Source organism: Danio aesculapii, chromosome 11, assembly GCF_903798145.1.
Source record: "Danio aesculapii chromosome 11, fDanAes4.1, whole genome shotgun sequence".
NCBI lineage: Eukaryota > Metazoa > Chordata > Actinopteri > Cypriniformes > Danionidae > Danio > Danio aesculapii.
This window is the reverse complement of record NC_079445.1, coordinates 35,259,658-35,284,662: the sequence shown is the minus strand read 5'-3', so window position 1 is coordinate 35,284,662 and position 25,005 is coordinate 35,259,658. Positions and strand designations below refer to the sequence as shown.

The 25,005-nt window shown below is 37.4% G+C and overlaps 1 protein-coding gene across 1 annotated transcript in view; it reads right to left on the bottom strand.

Moving 5' to 3' along the window:
* gnai2a (guanine nucleotide binding protein (G protein), alpha inhibiting activity polypeptide 2a) overlaps window positions 1-19,492 on the bottom strand; it is a 110,580-nt gene extending 91,088 nt beyond the window's left edge. Inside the window, exon 1 of the mRNA XM_056467820.1 lies at window positions 18,669-19,492. Within this exon, the coding sequence (XP_056323795.1) occupies window positions 18,669-18,786 (118 nt within the window). The 5' untranslated portion in view covers window positions 18,787-19,492. The remainder of the gene's footprint in view (window positions 1-18,668) is intronic.
* Window positions 19,493-25,005: the final 5,513 nt, after the last annotated feature.

Here is a 25,005-nt window from a genome sequence, read left to right as displayed (position 1 = left end):
TTTCAGTGTAAACTTAGTAAAGGTGAGTTTCTTTGGCGATGATGTGTACAGTGTTAGATTTTATATTTAGCGGACATTTGCGCTGAACACGCGGTGAATGCAACGCATCGAGATTCGGGCACCTTCTCCGAAAACACTCGATTGATCTCAGCTGACATTTACCTCATGTCATGATCGCTGTCATCTGCGCCATTATTATTATTATTATTATTATAACTTTAGGTGAGGTTTGCAAACCTGTGCACTTTTCACTCTTCAGCCGTTTGCATTTCCTGCTGTTATCTGACAGCTATGAACCAATACAGCAGCAGGGTTGAGCGATTCAGCAAGTTTTTAGAGAAAATCAAATCAGATTGTACTACAACCATTATATTCAGACACACAAATGCTCCCAAATATATTATGAGGGCGCATAGATTAAATTTCAGGCGCTCATGCGACTAAAATGGTTGCAATTTCGAGCCCTGTAGTATAAGGACATGTATTCAGACCACAACTGAACGTTTGAAGAAAATGTAATGCCTTATTATTTAGAATTAGCTATTATTGATGTAAATGCAGCCGTTCAAGGCGCACAATTGATTGATTACAGTATTGACGGTATTAGAAAATCCATGTCAAGGCGCAATGTCACACCGGTGATGACTATGACACCGGTGTACCGCCCACCCCTATCTCAGGGCTTAAGATATGTAGATGATTAAACTTATACTTATGGTTAAGCTGCAGTGACCCTGCAAATCTTTTAAGTTCTGAACTGTGGCTCCTAATCTAAACATTGCATATCCAGCGATGTGACTATTTCGATATTGATGCTGAAACTATATTTTGCTCCATTTTGTTGAAGATCATAAAGACTAGGAGAGCACAGAGCACCCGTGAATGTGTTTGTAACAGCTCTATAGGGCATTTCTGGGCGCCATGCCCTGCCCACTCTACCTTATCAGAGTACTGGCAGCTTTTATGAAAGTTTTCCTGAAGCGCATTTAATCCTGTAACACAACAGATCTACGTGAACGGTACATCAGCGGAGCTCTGTCAAAGGCGACAATCAAAGTTACAATTACAGCTGTGTCAGTAAGAACCCTAATCTTGGCATTATCACCACCACATTGACACTTTGATTTTCTGTGTGTGTTCTGATACAAGAAGCATGATGGAAGTGAAACGTTTGCACATGCAAAAAAGACTGCACATGACAGGTTCGCTATAAATGTTTAAGCACTTCCTCTTTTCTTGACTAGTTACAAAGCCATCACGCTTTACTACAGCAAGAATATATGACTCCACAGTTTAAACAAAGCTGTAGTTTCCACTGAAAATGCCAATCAATCTCAGATACGGTGTTTTTTTAACACTGCATGTGAATTCCACGAGATGTAGAAGTGGACAAATGTTAAGCCAGACACACACACGAGAGAGATAGACTGATACCAATATGGTTTCATTCTCTTTTGCGGAAACGCTAATGTATTTGGCAGACTTTCAATGACAATCACAAGGCAAACCATGACATTTGCATCACAAGGTTTATTAAATAGTAAAGTAGCAGGCAATATCTAGCTCAAATAGATCAACTGTAAAGCACAGATGGGATAACAGAATGACGTTGTCAGCAAATATGATTTTGACATCCGGTCTTCTGCACTTTACCACTTTCTATGCAACGCAGAAATGAAATATTTATCGCCTCCGACATGAAGCCTGATCTTAAGGAAGAGAATGACGCTTGAGTCTTGACATCCGAGCGGATGTTCTTGCTGCACTAATGGGCATGTGATGTGCTTGAAAACTGACAGAACAGAGAAGTGGGCTCAACTTTGAGATCTTTAAAACAATGGTCTACCAAGAAAATCAACTTCCTGATAACATTTCTGCTTTTACTCAAATCAAAGAACTTTCGGACTGAAATACTAGTAAACTGAGTACACAAAGCCTTTTAAAAATGTCTCTGACTTTTATGAGACCATGTTTATTTAAACAAGAATCATTTGACAGTATTATGCTCTATTGAATGACCATAATAAATCCCAGAAATGCAATTTCATTTTGAAATCTTTATACCTTGCCACAATCCTTCAAACCTATAAATTAGCACTTATCTGTATTTTGTGATTCATGCTTGTATTTCATGCTAGATCTTTCTTCCAACAACTTTTAACAATGAAAAGTTTTAAAAAGTAACTTTTGCTAACATTAATTAGTTTAAAATGATATATTGCCTGGGTTAGTGTTGTATATTACAGTACAAAAACTTGTAATAACCTGCCAGTACACTACCTGACAAAAGTCTCGTCGTGGATCCCTGTTGTAAGAGCAACAAATAATAACTTGACTTCTAGCTGATCATTTGGAAAAGTGGCGGAAGGTCGATTTTTCAGATGAATGATCTGTTGAACTGTTGAACACTGCAGAAGACCTATTGGAAACTGCATGGACCCAAGATTCTCACAGAAATCAGTCAAGTTTGGTAAAGGAAAAAATAATGGTTTGGGGTTGCATTCAGTATGGGGCGTGCGAGAGATCTGCAGAGTGGATGGCAACATCAACAGCCTGAGGTATCAAGACATTTGTGCTGCCCATTATATTACAAACCACAGGAAAGGGCAAATTCTTCAGCAAGACAGCGCTCCTCCTCATACTTCAGCCTCTACATCAAAGTTCCTGAAAGCAAAGAAGGTCAAGGTGCTCCAGGATTGGTCAGCCCAGTCACCAGACATGAACAATATTGAGCATGTCTGGGGTAAGATGAAGGAGGAGGCATTGAAGATGAATCCAAAGAATCTTGATGAACTCTGGGAGTCCTGCAAGACCGCTTTCTTTGCCATTCCTGATGACTTTATTAATAAGTTACTTGAGTCTGCAGAAATGTATGAATGATGTCCTCCAAGCTTTTTAATGGTGTAAATTTTCCCATTTAAAATAATCAAATGCAGTATGATCAATTTGTGTCCAGGACAGAGGAAGTATTTTTTTTTAACAAATTCATCTGCTATGCTAAATGAAATCAGAACTAGAACATTAAAAGCAAACAAATTTCTTCCATTTAAATTGTTTTCTATGTATATTAAATACAATTTACACTTTTTATTTTAAGCAGATATCAAAATATCTCATCTTTGACCCATACAACAACAACAGCAATTTTAAAATTGTTGATTAGATTAACTGGATTCATTACCAAGCTATGGCTGTTGCTGATCATGTCTAGATAAGGAAGTTAAGTGAGTGTTAATCATTATTAAATGATGATGATGCTTTGGATTGGCTTTTACACAAAATGGGGGCAACTTATAAGGAAACGCTTGATGATTTGCCCTGAATGAGTGTAAAACGTAGAACAGGATGGGAGTGTTAGCTTCCTATAGCATATGAACAAAAGGGAGAGCCCCAACCTCAGTCTCAGCACTTAGACAAGCCAAAAAGAGGAAGTGGTTTGGAGGGCAGAGCAGGAAATGACATCATTCCTCCATCACCATTTTTTTAGAACAAACGTTGAGAGACAGCAAACAGCTTCTGTGACTGAGATCACCATAAAGACTCTTTATACGGCCTTCTAGATGACAAGGGATCTGGGTAAATATTAACATCAACTTTGCAATGTCACCAAAAATAGCAAACTTAAAGGCCTGGGCTACTGTTAGTGGCCATTAAGTGGCCGTACACAAGCTCCAGACTCTCCATGATAATTAAAATCAATGCGACTCGAAGAGCTGAATTGACCAAATGAGAGGAAAAGGGCCAAGAGAGACACACAAGCACAAGTTGTGCCTGTTGAGCAGCCATTAAATCAAAAGTGAAAGGAAGACATTATTCCAATTAAAGCTGAACATCAGCAATGAGGACAGGATTGAATGTGCAAAAGAAATCAGGCTCAGCATGGCCACTTGGATCTGAAAGACACTATACTAAAGCCCACAAAAGTAGGGATATGCAAAAGTACATCATTTCCTAATAGATTAATGGTGGTTTGTTGTCAGTCAAAAGAAGCTCGATGTTATTATTAAAAAAAACAGATCAGTAAGCGATTACATCGACAAAATGTACAAAAATGAGTCAACAGAAATGTTGACTAGTCAAGAATCCAATCTAGAGCATATGCTAATGCAGGAATGAGCGAGAGCATTCATTGAAGACTACTGTGCAAGTGTTTTCCCTAATGAACGTCTCGCTTTTGTGCATGGCTCTGTACAAACAGATGCAAAGATTAGTGGGCCAGCGCGGGCGAGCAAATAGGCTGAAAAGGAAATGGGAGTTTCTGCGTTTTTCATTTGCACTCCCTCCACCCTGCACCTCTGAGACCGAGCATGCTGATCTTTCTTCTCCCAAGCGGCTGGCACCATTTCTTCATGCCCCACAGTCCTGAGAACAAAGACCTGCCAGTGCTGCTTCACTTCGCTGTCTCACTCTCGTTAACTGTCAAGGAAGGAGTCTAGATTAACAGATCCATCGCTTGCATAAAATGAGAGGAATCTGTGGCTAGTTGTATGCTGCGAATCGACAGAGCCATTCCTGACAAGGTTGCATGTATGGGATAAATATGTTGATGTTAACATAACATGGAAATTGGCAGAAAGGCAAACATTAAATTGTCTCATACTTTGCCATTTCAATCCAGTATTAGTGATGAGATAACTGTCTGCCTGATAAAAATCACTGGTATTAGATTAGCTCCTTTAAAGTGAAATTGAATTAAAATTTGTTCCCTCAAGAAATTGACGGTCTTGTGATTTTACAGTCTGACTCTCAGAAAAGATGGCAACATCAGTTATATACCTTTTCTAGTTTTGATTGTTTGTTTTGTGACTAAATGTTTTTCTTTTCCTTTATACCGTCGTTTGTATGTCTTCAGGACGAGCCAATGTTTGTTCTTTCTTGGTCTGTGTAAAGTAATAAAAAAGAAAAGATAGCAACATCAGGTATGAGGCAAAACTGATTTAAGTCAACATTAAATAACCTATTACAGCCGTGAGTAATGCGACGCAATGCATTTCTGTATAAAAACGAGATAGGGTCATTTGCAGTCAGCTCAACCAAAGGTCACTTTAGATTAGTTTCTTTTTTCTTTAATTTTTTGTGCTGAAAGAAATACATACATGAGAAAGCAAAATATTACACGTCATAGATGTTTATTAACATATTAACTGACAGTTTTTATAAAAGGGTGGTCCAGAGTGTATTTTTAAGGTTTGGTTGTGTTTATAAGATGCTTCATTTGTAGAAAATCATGGTATTTTTTCATATATCTTACTTTGATTATATACAGCTACTCCGCTAACATGAATACGAAAGTCAAATTTCCTAGTTCTTTTGAAAGGCCCGCCCTCAAGAGGCTCTGATTGGTCAGCTAACGTCATGTGCTGTGATTCGCAGATTGGCTCTATGTCACACCCCTACAAGCACTCACTTTTGTGCTGTATAAACAGTCAGTCAGAGCAGCTGTTAGCAGAGTTAGCTGCCTGCATTAGACAGAAAAATAAAGAGAGAACACAGATGAACTTCACGTCTGCTCTCTAAAATAAAATCTGACAAGTCGTCACCTTAGAATTATAAGGCTCTTTCTGACATTTGTCAAAATTTAGTTATTGACATTCTTATTAAATGACAACTTCTTTATGGGATGTTTTTTTTTTTAAGTTGTTTACATTTTAAGAATTAAAAAAAAAAAAGTTACACACATACTGTTTGCTATATGGAACGCAAAAACTCTGAAGCTCAATATCTCAAAATCATTCAGAACGCAGATAGAACCTTGTACATCCAAGGTGACTTTCACATATATTCGGAATAAGCAAGTAATGTAAAACGTTCTCATATCTTTTGCAAGTTTGTTATTTGAGATGTAGAACATACAGAAAGCAGCGTGTGTAACCAGAAGCCCTTGTGATCTCACTAGCCCGGATGTATTTTTTTGCAGTCCCCAAATTTGTTCGCTGTAGGCTTTGCTTAGCTAACTCTGTAAAAGCCCATCTCCCTTTGCATTGAACTTTGAGCATCTTACATTCAGAGATGTTGTTTATGTTCACGCAGCTACATTACACATCAACTAAAGTTTAAAATATGATATCGTAGTGGACCACTCGTTTAAAAGGGAGGTCAGCATTTCAATTTTACAGAAGACAAAAATGACATTAGAAAAATGGCAGCACCAATATTTTATGTTGTATTGAGCCATTCTGGAATGGGAAAAGGTACTCGACACAAAGTGTGCATATACCTATAACCAGTGTTGGGCACGTTCCTTCAAAAGAGTAATTAGTTATAGTTACTTCTCACAAATAGTAACCGAGATAATTATGAAAGTAACTAATTACCTGGGAAAGTAACTTTTGCGTTACTTTATAGAAAAATTTGACTTATCAAATGACTATAACGCGTTGTACACTAATCTACACTATTTTAATGATGTTGTGGGAGAATGTGAGAGACAAGGGCAGCATGTCCTCAACTATACATCTAGATATTATTTTGTTTAATTCTGAGTAATAAGTGTTTGTGGTGGAGAAAAACTGACGTTGTGGCTTCATCTCCTCCTTTGGTAGCAGAGCTCACGTTATAACCTGAGTAGCCACTAATTTTGTGGTGGCATGTGACGACGTGAGGTGCTTCATTAGATTGGAATTACTTGTCACCGACGCAGAGAGACTCTTTATTTTTTTCATTGGCATAAGTTGGATGATACATAAACATTCTTGCCTTTCAGCTCAATGAGGGAAAAGTAGCGCTTAGATTTCCAGTCTGACTCCTGGTCATTGGTGTGTGCAAGCCAATCATCACATTCTCAGTTATACCACGTTCACAGACACACCAATCATCATCACTGGTTGGTTATGTGTCCCGCCCCACCCCCGTATACACACACCCACCCCAGAGAAAGACGTCCTATCGCATGAAAACCGCTTCAGTGTTCTCAATTACAGTAACGGTAACAGCGTTGTAATGGGGGAAGCAGCAATTCATTTGATTATTTTTTACTAAAAAAAATTTATCGCCGTTAGTAACGCAGTTTATTTATAGCGCCATTATTCCCATCACTGCCTATAACTCAAGTGTTAATATTCTTTTATAGTTTTTGTTGTTGTTGTTGTTGTTGTTGTTGTTGTTTAATCTTACGGTAGTGTGTAAAGCAATTTGAATAGATTCTAATAAAAGAACATGATTCACAGCTCAGACATCATTCATTCATGGATTGATAACTAATTTAGAATATGGCTTTAAATGTATATTTAACACGTAATCTCATTTCATGCTGACTTGAACGGCAATGCAGAAAAAGCACATACATGCATAAAAACACACACAATCCATAAGAATCAACCAAGCTCGTCTTTCTCTAAAGATCATATTCGTTTCAGCCCAAGGAGACATCTTGCCATCATAGCAATCCACCAATGGAGACGATTCTGCCCACAAGGGATATGTGCGGCCCACCATAGTTTTACACATCCTGACCCCAATGCTCAGTGAATTAAGGAAGCTGGATATATAAGATAAAATGCAATCTGCAAGCCGTTTCCTGAGGTAAAACAGTCAATGTAAACCCACTAAAGAGGTGACCTTTCACCTTCCTGATGACGTAAGAGGTTATGAACTTCTGTTCAGCGCTTTTCAGCATCCTCTGGCAGAGCATCAAGATGAAGCTTTTTCAGTCATGGCAGTTTACAATAGCTGCACGTCGCTGGTTCTTATGGGTCAGATTGAAGTAAACAAAGAGAGTTCTCGCTCTCTCTCTCTCTCCTCTCAGGCGGTTCAGCAGACGCTCATTGATGCATTCATGCAGACGTTCATCTACAGAATGGCAGACTCACGTTGCTCTGTTTCCATCTTACATAGAGCTGCACAATTAGGCATGGGATGATGATAGGTTTCAAGGTTTACCGTGGTTTGGAAAAGTTATGGTTTTAGAATGCATGTATGCAAGTTTTTTATGACCATTTTATTTAGCTTTTTAGAGCAACAGCATCGCCAGCAGAAAAGGAGCATTCATATCAAACACGTCAGCCCACGATTTAGCAATCATTTGAAAAAACAAACTGCTTATACAACAACATCCAAGCATGCAATAAACCTGAACAGGCTTACTTTATATCCAAAGTAAAGAAAGATATCCAAAGATGCCATTTTAAGTTGTAAAGAAATCTTTGTTTTTTAAACTAATGAGGATGGCAGAAGTCAATCATTTATTTGAGAGATTTAGCCGGACATATTTACCATTCTAAAATATTTTAAATGTTATTAAAATAAACTATATTGTGTTCAATGGCTGGGATGAGAATCAGCACCTCCAAGTCCAAGGCTATGGTGCTCTACCAGAAAAAGGTGGTTTGCAATCTCCAGGTTGGAGCAAAGTCCTTTCCCCAGGTGGAGGAGTTCAAGTATCTTGGGGTTTTGTTCACAAGTGAGGGAAGGATGGAATGTGAAATTGACAGTCGGATCGGTGCAGCGGCAGCAGTAATGCAGTCAATGTACCGTTCTGTTGTGGTAAAAAAGGAGCTGAGCCGAAAGACAAAAGCTCTCGATATACAGGTCAATCTACTTTCCTACTCTGGTCATGAGCTTTGGGTCATGACCGAAAGGACAAGATCTCGGATGCAAGCGGCTGAAATGAGTTTCATTCACAGGGTGGCAGGGCGCACTCTTATAGATAGGGTGAGGAGCTCTGTCACCCGGAAGAAGCTCGGAGTAAGCTGCTGCTCCTCCACATCGAGAGAAGTCAGCTAAGGTGGCTCGAGCATCTGTTTCGGAGGCCTCCTGGGGAATACCCAGGACACGCTGGAGGGACTATGTCTCTCGGCTAGCCTGGAAATGCCTCGGTATCCCCTCGGATGAGGTGAGGAAGTGTCTGGGGAGAAGGAAGTCTGAGGTTCTTTCCTGAGTTTACTGCCCCCGCGACCCAGCCCCAGAAAAGTGAATGAAAATGAATGCATGAATGTGTTCAATGGGGAAAAAGTAGTGATTTTTTTACCCAGACATTTAAAAAGAACTAATTTTAGAGCAGTAATCACAATACCGTGATAATTTTATCCAAAGTCATCCAACTGTCAGAATCTTAAACCAGCCCATGCCTATGCATGATTAATCATTAAAAAGTCTCAATTCAAACTTGTATGTGATTTTAATTCTAACTGACTTGCATTGGTTTATTTATCCCTCAACAATCGCAGCAGTACATTGTAATCTGTGTTTAACCCAGAGAGAACAGTCATCATAAAGGAAACAGATGAAACCGCTTCAGTCTTTAGTGGTTTCAACCAGTAGATTATTTCTTCAGCCAGAAATATTCAGATTACCACAAAAGTAGTTGGAAACCGAGATGTGTTGCGGCTGGAAGGGCATCTGCTTCGTAAAACGTGCTGGATAAGTTGGCGGCTCATTCCGCTGTGGCGACCCCAGATTAATAAAGGGACTTAGCCGAAAAGAAAATGAATGAATGATGTTTACATAATTGTTATATTTTTCTTTCCTGTTACTAACTTGGGATATATTTACATCCTTGAGAAATGTTGTGTCTGTGAAATGTCTGTGAAATGTGACAGAGTGGAATTTGTTGTTCATCTAAAGTCATATTTTGCATAACATATATATAAGGTTAAAAATAAAATACAAAATAATCAAATAAGATCAAGTTCTTTACTCAAATATTCAAGCTTATTACATTTTCTGGAATAAATACTTTTATAAAAAAACTATATTGTGAAAAATATTGTTACCATGAAATAAACTTTCTTATACAGTGAAATAACATTTTAGTCATACCGTCCAGCCCCTTGTCCCAGAATATTTTGTTTGATAATGAATCGTATAATGAAATCGTAATAATGAATCGTAAAGTCTTTGAGCGCATTTAAACTTTAATTAAAATATATATTCAAGTTATATAACAATGTGATATTTTGCAGCAATTAACCTTTGAAGACTTTGATCCTTTTAAAACCTCAAAATAACTTTCAACAAAAACGAGCTCTATTACAGCTCCAACTTACTGCATTAAATTGAAAGTAAAATATGCTGCACAATCATCAGCTATTTTTTTTATGTCAGCAAAGCAGCAAAGAGCAGACCTGAACAATGTCAACACCACCTCACACCCCCCAAACAGATGGCCAGGCCAGCGTTCGTGATCCAAGCCATAATATCCGGGGCACCTCACACATCTACGCCAACATTCTCATTGGTCTTACAGCAGTGTGGCAGAGCACTGTGTTCTCACTCAGAGGTGACCAAAGCAAAGCAAAGCAAGCTCTGGTCTCGGTGCAAAATGGAGCCAGATGGACATTATTATCTGGCAGTTTCCACTTTTTAAGCCCTATAAGGCAAGCTGCTAAAGACCAAATAGCAAATACAATGCCTTTAATCAAATCAGTTTTGAGGAGAGCAGAGAAGGTCAGAAAGAAAATCCCAGAAGGATTGGCGAGAGTCTGCTTGTCTGCAGAACTCATCATTATCATCAACACTATTGTTTTCTATCATGAATGTGGAAAGAATGTGTCTGGTTTTATGGGCGTGAGGGAATACAATCTGAACACATACAAGATACAACCACACAATGGGCTTGATCGATATCAATTTCTCATAAAAAAAATAAGTTGTCGTTGTTTACGCACCCACATTTCTTTGGATAACATTTAATCAAATAAAGCACGTCGAGTTGGTTCACTTGGTTTGACGTCAATACACCTGAGTTAATTCAAATAAGCATGTTTGATATCGATGCTATTTATATAACAGAATGGAGGAACTGATGTTAAAATTGCTGCTCTATTTGATTAAGACTTGAGAGCCATGAAAAAGATGTTTCAGGGAATATATTTCATTTCAGCCTGATCCTACAAAGCTATTCTATGACTTTTAAACACTTACAATAAAGAGAACAAGACACATAAAGTACTTAACTGGTGGTTCTTTAGTCATTTAGAGTTTTTAAAACACTCATGCACTGTGAAACCCCACAGTCAACGTTATCAAATGAATTAAGTGTACTTAACCCAAAATTGACTGAAAGTTAATTCTACTGATTTGAAAAGAGTTTTGAACTCCATGTTGAAGGTAATGAGTTTATTAAATACCTCATTACTTCAACTTAAATGGAGTAAGTTCACAGTACTCATAGAGATTAGTTTAACTCAAATGGTTTGTAGCAATCGGTTTCCTTAAATGGTTTGAGTTGCCTTAACTTATTAGGTTTTACAGTATTCAGTGAGTTCTCTTCATTTATTGGGTTTTACTGCGCTCAAATTTCTTCGTTTACAACCCAAATGGATTAAGTTCACAGTACTCATTAGGATTTGTTTTTTAACTTAACGGGTTTGTTGCAATCGGTTTCCTCAAATGGTTTGAGTTACCTTAACTTTTTGGGTTTTACAGTATATGTGTAAAGAAAAGCAGCCAAGGCAATTTGCTAAACATCTTTAGATCTTAAGAAAAAAAAATATGTACGAGTTTGTAACGATACAAAACTGAGATTTTCATTTTAGAGACCTACAATATTTACTTAAAAGGAATTGAGAAATCAGTCTTTAAAAGGACTGTAATGCATGGAAAAATCCCATGAAGCATTTAAGTGATTTTCCTAAAGCAAGAAAGAGCACTTGCTGATTTATTAACCACTATAAGCCTCACTAATTTAGTGGCTAAGATTAATGAAATTGATACAAATAGTATGATAGAAAACCGTTTGAAACAGATTGGATTACTGATTAACTCATTCAACAATGTTAAGAAAATACACTGGGAAAATGCACTTTAAACTATGTAGGTAATCACAGTATCTTAGTTCTCAAAAAAAATCTGTTCATGATTATATTTGGTAACCAAATTAATCACTTAAGTTAAAAAACACATGACCCACTGTGAACTCACAACTCAAAACCCAACAAGCAACTTACAGGAATTTCATAGACTTTCTAAGTAGTTTAATATTTCACTGACCTAGTGTCCTAGGTTCACAAGCTCAACTATGGTCAACCTGGTCATCTGACAACAATGGACACTTTTGATCTCTCGTCAGTTTACAGAAAGGTTTATTTTGAAAGCAAAAATAAATGCAAAAGCAGACATGTGTGGGAGCAAAAACTGAGCAATAGGGATTCAATGAGTGTTCTGACCTTGCTTTGAGGAAATAGCTGAGAACATCGTGACGGATCATTGAGCTTGCTTTTGAGGACAGATGCAGTTTGATTTCATCAGTCTGAAAAGCACTGTTCACCAGAGCATGCAAACTGACAAGAAGGGCATGTTAAGGCTATTTTTCACATTAGCTTAATGATCAACTACTTCCAAAACCAAAATTAACAAGAGCACAGCAGAAAGTTGGCCAAATATTATAAATGGCTTGTCTTAATCCAATAATAATTTAAACAAAATATAATCAAAGAAATGATCTTATGATGTTTCTGTTTTTAATCACACCAGGTCCACTAAAAACTACTACATTTTTTTATTATATCATAGTCACCATATTAGTGGACCAGAGAAGAGATCTGCTTTAAGACAGAATTAAAGCCTGAACGCAAATGCTACATACTCCAAAGTAAATATACATATTCTAATACAACCCCAAATCCCCCTCAAACCTTGTTTTTTGCAAAGTAGAAAAGGATGGCTGAGGAATTCCTTGCCCCATTACTAAAGCTGAATAAAAAGCATATGTAGACTTGTCAGCTGCAGTAAGAGATCCCATGCATACACACCCCTATCCACACACAACCTGCTATTACCTCAGACTATAATCATATAGTGTAGCCCTCCGAATGTATATTATAAATATACACCACCTAAAAAAAAAAAAATCAACTCATATTTTGCAACTATATATAGCATAACCTTTCAGGGTCCGACACCCATGACAGCTTTAACGGAACGGTCAGCTTTTTCCACTAGCGATCAACAGAGAAGGCAAATAATGTGTGCAAATGCAAAGCGTGATTTCCATGTGGTGAAGGACAACTACGGCCATGCTGACAAGAGAGAGTAACACTGCACTAGTTTCAGTCATCTTTGCAGCTCAAAAAGGACTTAATGGGTTTTTGTGTCGGTCTGTTTGTTCTAGGGCCTTTTGCCAAATGCCTGTCAGCATTTATCCGTCGGTACAGTAAGAGTGTGAAAAAAAAAATGGCACAGAGGATGAGAGATGTTCTGTGAATTATTCTCGCTCTATTTATCACCATCAACGCTATTAAGCCCGATGGCTAAAGCGAAGAGGCAAAAGCATGATCAGTTCAACAGGTTCTGTCAAACCTGTTAAATGAGTTCAGAGAAGCAACACAGATGCATTTACATGTCTGCCAATATTTTTTCTAGATTTTTTTTGCAATTCAATTATTAAGATAAAAATATCTGGCTGCAAAACAAAACAGTATTTACCAAATTAATTTAAACAAGAACTAATCATGCTTTAACATGACTTTTTAGATGTTTAAATCACCCATTAATGATAGGATTACAAGTACAGTCATGCTGCAAGCAAAGAGGTGTTGAGACTTGTTCGTGCATCCAGCGTTATGAGTATGAAAGCACAAATGAATATTTCCCATTGCCGTTAAAGGCAGAAAACAAAGGCAGTCAGAGCAATCCAGGACTGAAATAAATAAACAAGAGCAATGCGCTGGAATTCACTGTGGAAGACTACATTTTAAAAAAAATGTTCAGTAAACCGGAAGGGTAAGCCCCCTATTAAGAGGAATAAAAACAAAGAAAAAGCAGCACTCTTATCATTAAAATAATTTAAGAAGGAAATTAAAGAGAAGTAGAATTAAGGAGCCTCAAACGTACTTTTAATTCAGAGTTCTGGGAACCTGGAAGTACAACTTTTCCCTACAATTGCCTCGAGTTAAAAATAGTTTATCGTCCACATAAACTAGGCAACACTCCCCTCTAAACCAAACGTTTGAGTTTGGAAAGAGCAGAGGAGTGAAAGACAGATCGAGACATCAGTCTTTGAGAAACTTTTCCAAATCTTAACCAACATTTCAAACCATAGGTCTTTTCCTGGCTTTAAAAGTACTTTTGGAACGGAAGATGTAGTCATTTTAAGAAGTTTTGCTTTTTTTTTGGAAATTGACTTAGTATGTAAAACTCTGGTAAATGCTGTAACTTCCCACTTTAAAAGTAATGAGTTACTTGTCAAACGTGCGTCATTTAAACCTCCTCAGACAGTGACTCAAATCCCTAACCTAGTGTTTACTCTCACCGTCTGCTATTAGAGCAGAGTCCTCTGAGACCTAGAATTAAATGTATTAACTGACAGGGGAAACATCATTAGGATTGTTACTTAACTGAGTAGGTGTTCTGAGGACTGACAAGACAAATGACTCGCGAGAAAACGTAGAATTAGGGCCAAAATTTGATCCTGAATTTAATTGGAAAAACTAAGGTGCAGTTCTGTTGTTACCAACATTTTTGTGGTATTTCTGAAAAGCATAGTTTAAATGAACATTCACACATCTCCTGTGGTTCGAACAAGCGTAGTTGCATGATCATTTTTGTTCATATGGCATATTAAGGAGACTTAATATCCCAAATGAACAAAAAAAAGATCATGCACTTCAGCAAAATAAGCAAGTCTGAATGAACTGAAATCTAGAAATCCCAATCCATACTTGATTCCAAGGTGTGAAGATATGTGTTCCTACATTTACGGCAAAACAGTCGCAGCTAGCTAGTTAGCTTCTCAAAAAATGCAAAATCCGCTTGGTAAGTGTGACGTCACGTGAAGCGGCTTCAAGTGTTGCATAAAATTTTATGGGTTGACTACAAAGCGCTGTAATACTGTAATATGCGATTATTGTTTTTTATGAATTGTTAAAAGATTGGTGTTTGTGATGCAGCAAGTCCAGAGACTTTTGTGTACACCATGATTTTATATACTTTATATTCACTTTAAAGTGTGATATGGCTTAAAAGTGGTCATAAATGAATATTTTCTCAATTCAAATGAGTAGCGGTTTGGACCCGGAAACAGTATTCCACACGAAATGAAAATCATCATTTTTTTTTTGCTTAAAATGAAGATCATGATTTTGTAGATGTAAAATAAAGGTTGATGAATACGCTTTTTATTACTATTATTTCTCAAACACATGGTAAAAAAACAGCAATAATAATTTTAGGGGGCTATGTGTATTTCTACTGTTGGTTAAAATATTACATTCTGTATAGACTTTGAATGGAAGACTCGAACAGACTTAAAATATGTCCTGTTTGTTAATGCACAGTGAAGTGTTGATATCAGATTACAACTATTCATAATTCTAAAGTTGAGTTATTATGTTTGAGACATATGCTTGTCATTGACAACATTATTAGACCTTTTTTTCCCCTGGTAAAATGAGACATTTGTCATTATCCGATTCCCTCTTGCATTACATTAAGCATTATATAGGCCAGAGTAGTTATACTGACCCCATAAACATTTATTTTCATGCACATTCATTGTCGTAATCATAACTCTAAAATGCGATATGATCATTTAAATGAGGTGCGCACTTTCGGTTTCACTTTTACTGCCAAACGCGGCTCATGGCATGGCTGACGTGACCTTTAGAATAAAAAAAAAAACATACATGCAAATCATACTTCCACGCCACTCCCAAATGATCGCTCTGTGTTAAAAGCTGAACGTTATTTACAACTTTATTACCTGTTATTCACAACCTAGGCAGGTTTTGTTCACTACAGTAGACATCATTGGCGGGCATGCGTGCATCCTCTTGGTAGTAAAAGAACAGTGCCTCAGCTTGAGTATGATTTCGCGACTACAAATACGTCATTACAATAAGACATGACATTTTTGGGTGAATTATACCTTATAAATACAGTATGTAAGATTTTTAACACCATTCAGAGGTGTCCATGTTGGTGAACAACATATATAAAACAATGTAAAGATGACCGCCTTTACACTTCTCTCCTGACCTTGAAAATATAATTGGCTGAATCATAGAAAAGCTGAATTAAGATCTCGTGTAGGGTCGAATTGATTCTTTTTTTCAAATAATTTTGCAGCTCTAATTGAGAATGGCACAAACAGATACACACGAATTGCAAAACGTGGTTTAATTGCTGTAAGAAATATTCAAAATACTAAATCCACCATCCACTAGAGTTCACTTTGATCACTGCTTGAAATCCAACCTACTGGTGCTTAAAGAACTCCTTCATAAAAGATAACACTAGGTTTTGTTTGACATACGAAATATGTATGGGAAAGCAGACAAATTGACTGAACAAATCTAAAACCTGCTGAGCACAACGTTGTCTCCTTCACGTCTGTTTTTTAAAGTCAACTCAGTGGTCGCCAAAGTAATTTTCTGAGTTCATAAAGTAAAATTCAAAAGGCTTTAGTACTCCCTGCAAAAAAAAAAAAAAAGCTGCGCACCAAGTATTTCATTTCCCAGCAAGAGTTCTTTAACAAACATGCAAGGAAGTACACTACACAACCCCTGCCAAAAATGTACTTTCAACACTTTCTTTGGCTCAGGGTGGATGTTCCAAGCTTCTGTTTGGGCTCTAAGCCTTCCGAAAACATTCCCCCCAAAAGAATTCCTGCATTTCTGTCAAAACACAGCTCGGACCAGGCCAAAGTGCATGCTGAGTGTGAGTGTGTGTGGCCACGCTGCACCACAAGGGATGTTGAGAGTGATCACAGGCACTGTCAAAACATTCCCTCAACCTCTCCCCTCAGAGTCACACTGAAATAGCCACTTTCCACATCTAGGCACTTCTGCTCCTCTGTGATTGGGAAAGTTCTCCATATTCACCACTACCAGCAAAAAGCCAGTCCATTTGTTTCGCAACCAAGTCAGCTTGTTTCTCGGGACTGCTTTGATCTAAAGTGTCTCCATGGCTGATTTATCAAGAGATGAATTAGAGCAGATATTGACGAAAAACCAACATGTGGACAGCATTCATTCAGAAGGCTGGTGCCATGGTGGAGTATGAAGGGGGGCAGTGATGGGTCTATCCAGCCACCTCAGTCAAAATGAATGTAAAAGAAGTATTATTCACAATGATGGAATAGACGGTTTAAAACTGGCTTTCTTGCATTAATGCTAGCTTTGCATATTATTTTGAAGGCATGCAGTGATTGGTGCATTTCATTCTTTAATTGGTTACATAGATCATAATGTGCCAAAAAATAACGCAAATCTTTGGAGTTTGCTAATGGTGTTCAATTGTTTTTCACCAGTTGCAGTTCAGGCTGGTCACAAGTGTGTTTTTAGTCTGCCACTCACAGTGGTAAAACAGCATTATAGCTACTTGACAGTGGTGGTGGTATCTTGTCTGTGTTTATAGCAAACCCTATGAATGTGGTAATGTTTCCATGTTCTACAAACTATAATATGCTCAATGGGTTTAGTAGCATAGCTGTTTTAATAACAGCATGTGTTTATATATGAATGCAACACTTCTGGTTTAAATGTGGACGATTGCATTATGCCATCACCACCCTTGGTTTCTCAGATGCCCCATCTTGATTACTGCACTGGCACCAGCTCTGATCCTTCCGTTTTATAAAGGATGCAGTGAATTGGTTGAGAGAGAACATATTAAATAGTAATGTATATAATGTCGGGTCACTAAGCAAATCCAAATAGTCTGATTCAATTTCTGAAAGTCTAAATGAAAATGATTACAATAAAAAAATTAGTAGGTGTGTCCATATTTTAACTTGTACAGTAACTTAGTGAAGCAATAATACCAACATGTTGAGTGTCACAAATGTCGTCACATCTATGACACACACATTAGTTACTTTAGGCACCTTAAAGAGATAGTTTAGCCCAGGGATGTCCAAACTCAGTCCTGGAGGGCTGGTGTCTTGCAGATTTTAGCTCCAACTTGCCTAAACCCACCTGCATGGATGTTTCTAAAAAGCCTAGTAGGAGCTTGATTTGCTGGCCCAGGTGTGTTTGATTGGGGGTGGAACTAAACTTTGCAGGACACTGGCCCACCAGGACCGAGTTTGGGCAACCCTGGTTTAGTCTAAAATGAAAATTCTAATATTTAGGCTACTCTTTGCTGATTCCAATCTTGTTTGAGTTTAATTCACCTGTTAAACACAAAAGAAGTTATTTTAAAGAAAGCTGTAAACCTGCAACCATTGCCTTCCATAGTAGGCTATTTGTTTTTTCCCCAATCATGAAAGTCAGTGGTTACAGTTTTATGGCTTTCTTTAAAATACCTTCGTTTGTGTTCAACAATTCAATTCGATTTCAATTCATCTTTATATCTATAGTGCTTTTACAATGTACATTGTGTCAAAGCAGCTTAACATAGTAGTAAAACAGAATAAAAAAATAAATAAATGTTTGGAACCACTTAAGGGTGAGTAATTTGTGAATACATTTCAATTTTTGGGTGAACTATCCCTTTAATGTGAGCTCGGGTTCACCTAAACAAATGTTATACATACTATAATAACTAAAAAAAGAAATAGAAGTACCTGAAATTAAATAACTAAACAAGTGAACACTTCTTTTATCGTTGTTGCCCTTTTCTTAACATCCGTTGACGGTTTCTCGAGGGCCACACCTGAGGAAACCTGACACACTTTACCTACAAAACACTTAAAATAAACTTTTCTTGACCCAAATTGACACTTGCAGACGTGACAGTGTTTATACGTGTGCTATGGTGTACAGACCCGTTCTCCGGGATTCGTCACTCACCCAATAACAGTAGTTTCACTTCCTTGGCGGCTTTCTCTCCGTCCTCGCGCAGATTCCTGTCAATCATTTTGGACCGCTCGGCCGCGGCTTTATCTTCCTGGCTCACGGTACAGCCCATGGTTCCGAATGCGCGCTTCAGGGCGACGGATTTATGAGTATAGATTTAAGAGAAAAATGAAAAGGTATTACCCTTTTAAAGCGAGAGGAGACCTTAAAAATAGTCTTCCGTGACTAACTTCCTCTTTTGGCTTTGAGAAAAAAACCGACTGTCGCAAGTCCAAGAAAAGGAAATGTCCTTAAGACACAAGTAGCTCCAAAACCGTTGTTTTTACGCGTCCGAAATGTTCAAACCTTCTGAGGTTTGGAGGAAATTTGAACTGATATATTTGAATGGAATTTGAACAACACCTGAAATCTGTTGACGTTTAACGTTAAGGCTCCCGAGAGAAACCAAGTAACCAGACGCTGGACTTTTACATCACGCGAATGGGGAGGGAAAAACTTACATCCACAAATACAAAAAGTTTGCCCCAAAAAAAGTTGATATCAACCCCCTTGTGCTCAGGTATGAAAAAGCAAGACGATCGGTGAAACGTGCTGCGACTGGAAACGTGAATGAATCCGAAAATGCAACAAAAAAATGTCCGTTGTGTTCCTCGGTTAGTCCTTTCGGTCGTAGCCGAGGGTTTGAAGAGTACGCGCTGTTAAGAAGCAAACGCTGAGCGGTTTCTGATTTCTGTGAGTGTTTTCACAGCCGCCACACCCCAGTATGCTCCGAGAAGTTGCTCTCTCTCTGCCACACACACATACATACACACAGTTCAGAACTGTTGGGCTCCTCGCGCACTGCCAGCCAGCCCCTGTGATACGCCCACCGCGGGTGCTCATGGGAAATGTAGTTTGCACGAACCATCAAATATGCATCCAAAAGAACTTGAATAACAAAATAACTGATACTTATTCACCGTGTGACTCTACTCAATATGTCTTATCTTTTATATGAAGTCTTGCAGTATTTATGACATAATATGGTTTATAAATGTGATTCTTGTTTTGGTGATACGGTGGCTCAGTGGTTAGCACTGTTCCCTCACAGCAAGAAGGTTGCTGGTTCGAATCCTGGCTGGGCCAGTTGGCATTTCTGTGTTTGCATGTTCATCCCATATTAATTGCAGATTGAATTTAAATGTGTGTGTGTGGATTGTGTGTTCATATTTTGTTTGTTGATATGGACGTTGTACACTTTTTATATTATTTTCACTTTTTACGCCTTTTTATTATTTTTTTATGTACTATTTTTATTTATTTATTTATTTTATATTTATTTATGTAGGCCTTTCTTTATTTGTATGTGTATTTGTTTTATATTTTCAATAAAGTTTATTAAAAGTTTTAAAAATACGTCTCCTCTCTCTTTTTTATTATAATGGATGAAAGTATGGGTGACACCGTGGCAGCAAGAAGATCGTTGGTTCGATTCTCGACTAGTCCAGTTGGCATTTCTCTGTGGAGTTTGCATGTTCTCCGTGGGTTTCCTCTGGGTGGTCCGGTTTCCCCCACAGTCCAAAGACATGCACTATAGGTGAATTGAATAAACTAAATTGTCTGTAGTGTATGTGTGTGAATGAGTGTGTATGGATGTTTCCCAGTACTGGGTTGCTGCTGGAAGGGCATCTGCTGCGTAAAACATATGCTGGATAAGTTGGCGGTTCATTCCGCTGTTGCGACCTTTGATTAATAAAAGGGACTGAGCTGAAAAGAAAATCGTTATACAATAACCGTCGTTATACAATACTCTGACCTGCCTAATTAACCTAGTTAAGCCTTTAAATGTCACTTTAAGTGTAGAAGTGTCTTGATAAATATCTATAGTCAAATATTATTTACTGTCATCATGGCAAAGATAAAATAAATCAGTTATTAGAGATGAGTTACTATAAGCTATTATGTTTAGAAATGTGTTGAAAAAATCTTCTCTCCGTTAAACAGAAATTGGGGAAAAAAATTAAAAGGGGGGTTAATAATTCTGATATATTTTGTCTATTTGTATTTTGTTTGTACCTACCCCCTGGCATGTATTTTCTTTTGTAAAATGTTATGTGCTGTTCTTTAAATAAATTAATAAATGAGTCAAAATTAGATAAATAAAGCTAACAAGCATTTCATTTGTTTATTTGTTACAAATATTTCAAGTTATATTCATATTTTTGTAAAACAAATGAAAGTCAATGGTTACTGGTTTTCAGCTTTCTTCAAATTATCTTCTTTTGTGTTCAACAGAACAAAATTAAAATAATTAAGCTTGTTTGGAACATATCAAGCTTAACAGAACAGCAGAGTCACTTGCTGTCTTCAAGAAACGACTAAAAACTCAACTGTTTAGTCTCCACTTTCCCTCCTAATCTTAACTGCCTCTCTGGCTATACCACTAACTGTGCTCTCTCTCTCTCTCTCTCTCACAAAAAAAAAAAAAAAAAAAAAAAAAAAAAAAAATTCTAATGCTTTGCTTCTTAGATTTTACACACCTGAAACTTGTCTATAGCACTTGTTCACTGCTGCTCTTATAGTTGTGTAAATTGCTTCCTTGTCCTCATTTGTAAGTCGCTTTGGATAAAAGCGTCTGCTAAATGACTAAATGTAAATGTAAATGTAAAGGTAAATATCAAAGGCGAATAAATCACGACAGAATTTTGGTTGACATTTTGGAGTCCTTTTAAGGGTAATTCATGGAACTATCAATGCCAATAAAGAACCTTTATTTGTAGTAGCAGTAACAAACATTTCAGCAAATCTACATGATGTTTCACTGGGAATAAAACAGCATATGAAGTACATACTGTATAGAGGAAAACGTTTCATCAGTGGTATCCCCAAATTCATTCACTTTCCTTCATCTAAGTCCCTTTATTCATCAGGGGTCTCCACAGCGGAATGAACCACCAACTTATACAGCATATGTTTTACACAGCAACCCATCACTGGGAAACATCCATACACACTTATTCACACACATACAGTACACTAGGGCCAATTTAGTTAATCAAATCACCTGTCTTTGGACTGTGGGGGAATCCAGAGCAAACCAACACAGGGAGAACATGCAAACTCCACACAGAAATGCCAACTGACCCAGCCGGGACTCGAACCAGCGACATTCTTGCTGTGAGGCGACAGTGCTTACCACTGAGCCATCGTGTCGCCTTTTCACTGATAGTTTATCACATTATTTCTAATTATTTCTGTCACTTTTCTTGTTTCATTGTTCAACTTTAAAGGCATCTGGAGAACATCTTAATTATTAAACAGCCCATTCTTTTCAGATGTTATTTTATTAAGTAAATTATTAATTATTAACTACACAGAGAAGGCTGATTTTTAAAAGTTAATGTAAAAAAATAGTTTGACTTGAATGACGTATGATGTGTGAAGTAGTACAGCTGACTTGTTTGCTTTTCAATGATGACAACTGAAATTCTTCAGAGAGAGCCTGTTAGAAACTGCTTTTGTTGAGGCAGTGTCAATATTGACGCACTGATTTCAGCATTTGCGCTGTATGATATGTGGTCAGGCTGGACATCAAACCTTGTTTAATTAAATGCTTGTGGTCCGTTTTTACAAAGGAAGTCTGTTTCCATCGTTTGGCTAAAGCAAACAGCATTAATCATAGAGCAGAGCTGTGCTTGTGTTTTATACCGCCCTCGTGTGTCTGAAAATATAATTCACACAATAGGTTTTAGGCGAATTCTTTATCTACACTATACTAAACGCTGGGTCGTTTTAATCCAACGTTGGCTATTTTTCTCCAGTTTAATTTAGAGATTTATAAAGGCTTCCTTTATAACCCAACGGTTAATTCATATACGTTCGGTAAAAACAACACAACATATTCTTATGTTACAATTCTTTCTGATTTCGTTATTTTGGTGTTTTTTGATACCAACATTAACATTAATTTGATATCATTTTGACATCGAGGTGCCGGATGGGTTGGATCAAATTTTGTCACACGAGAACAGAAAACACACTGATGTGTTTTCAAGGAACTGCTGCTTCAAGGCAAGATTCTGTTTTGACGTAAACATGAAGGAAAGAGCAGTGCTGATGGTGGAAGAGAAGATCTGCAGGCTTGGAGAAGTCATTTCTGCTTTCAGACCTCTGTGCCCTTGAAAAACACACCTGTTTTTTGTTTTCAAATTTGCTAAATCTAGACTTTATGTTGAATAACTTCTCACATCAGAAAAAGTGTTAGCGTACTGTAAGCATATCTATTTATTTATGGTAATTATCTTAATGTTAATTGTGTTCATTGCATTTAATAGGCTACATAAATTCATTCATTCATTTATTTTCCTTCGGCTTAGTCCCTTTATTCATCAGGAGTTGCCACAGCGGAATGAACCACCAACCGGAATGAACCGCCAACTTATCCAACATAGGTTTTAAACAGCGGATGCCCTCCCAGCTGCAACCCAGTTGTGGGAAAAATCCACACACTCTCGCATGCACACTTGTACACTATGGGCAATTTAGTTTATTCAATTCACCTGTACAGCATGTCTGTGGAGGAAACAGGAGCCCCAGGAGGAAACCCACACCAACACGGAGAGAACATGCAAACTCCAACTGGCCCAGCCAGGACTCGAACCAGTGACCTTCTTGCTTTGAGGCAAGCGTGCTAACCCTTGAGCCACCCGCTACACAAATTAAGAGAAATAAAACCTTTGATATCAATCGTAAAATGTAATTGAAGTGAGTTATGGTCATCTCTCATAGACATGTGGAGATATTTAATAATACAATATATCGTGATAATGAACAAGCATGATATTGTTATTGTGAGCTCTTCAAAATACTGAGAATAATTATTTATTAAAATAGATTTTTTTAGACCAGGGGTGTTCAAACTCGGTCCTGGAGGGCCGATGTCCTGCATATTTTAGTTACAACCCCAATTAAACACACCTGAACCAGCTAATCAAGCTCTTTTTAGGTATACAAGAAACTTCCAAGAAGGCGTGTTGAAGGAAGTTAGAGCAAACTATGCAGGACACCGGCTGTAACGGCTCCTGAATGTTTTCTTCTGATTAAAAGAATCACGCTTCAACTGATGTCTCAAAGTTTAATGTCTTCATGGTTATCATCGTCATCATCATGACATCTTCATGTTATTTTGACAACGGTGGAACAGCGTGACACCCATTGGACACAATATCTTGACATTTTACATGATGACACCGTGAAAAAACTGAAACAAATAAAAACAATCACATACATAACGTCAATGTTTGCTTTTCCTTACAGCAGTTTAACTTAACTTGTTTTTATCGAACCAGCATTAATATACACTGTTTTAAACTTCCCAAATCAGCTGGTAGAACACACACACACAAAAAACAACAACAACAACATACCTTGTGCATCTTCTAATCAAAGTTCAAGAGTCATTAAGATGTTTTCAGTTTGTTCTTCTTTTATATAAAACCATACAAAGTTCCTTTTCTTCTTTACAAAAGCATATCGCTGCTGGTGATAACTGCTCATATTAACTTCCCGTTTAACTGATAATCACACGGCTAACAAGATCCAATAGCTAAAACTACCTCTGTATCACCTGTAGGTGTCACTTTTATCCAATTTCGATTACAATAATTTCCCAACAGCATTAATAACATATAAAATGATTTATAACCAAAACATCTTTCCACAAAAACAACAAAACATTTAAAGGAAAATAAAAACCTTTACGTTGACAGCTACACCGGCCCTCCAGGATTGAGTTTGAACACCCCTGTTTTAGACAGTCATTTTCATCACAGCACCAAATGCTTGAAGATTTAAGCCAGGGATGTCCAAACTCGGTCCTGGAGGGCTGGTGTCCTGCAGATTTTAGCTCCAACCTGGAAGCCTAGTGGCTTGATTAGTTAGCCCAGATGTGTCTGATTGGGGTTGGAACTAAACTTTGCAGCACACTGGCCCTCCAGGACCGAGTTTGGGCAACCCTGATATAAGCTGTTTATTTTCAGACATAAACTCAATAAATGTTATGAATATTAGTCAACAACTTATTAAAATCAAAAGTCATAACTGTCTTATTTAACAGAGCAAATAACGCTCGATTGTTTTTAAACTATCATTAAAACAGTAACTCAAGAAACAAATGCTTTTTTATATGAACTGTACAATGTTACTTATTTTGAATGATTTAGTATTTTATTAAAAAATGTATCAAAAATTTCAATAAAATTAGTTTACTTTGAACATTTCTGTACAATAATGCAGTACACAAAATATGTTTTTGTTATACCTGTTAAAGCCAGGTTGGAGCAGAGTCCTTACC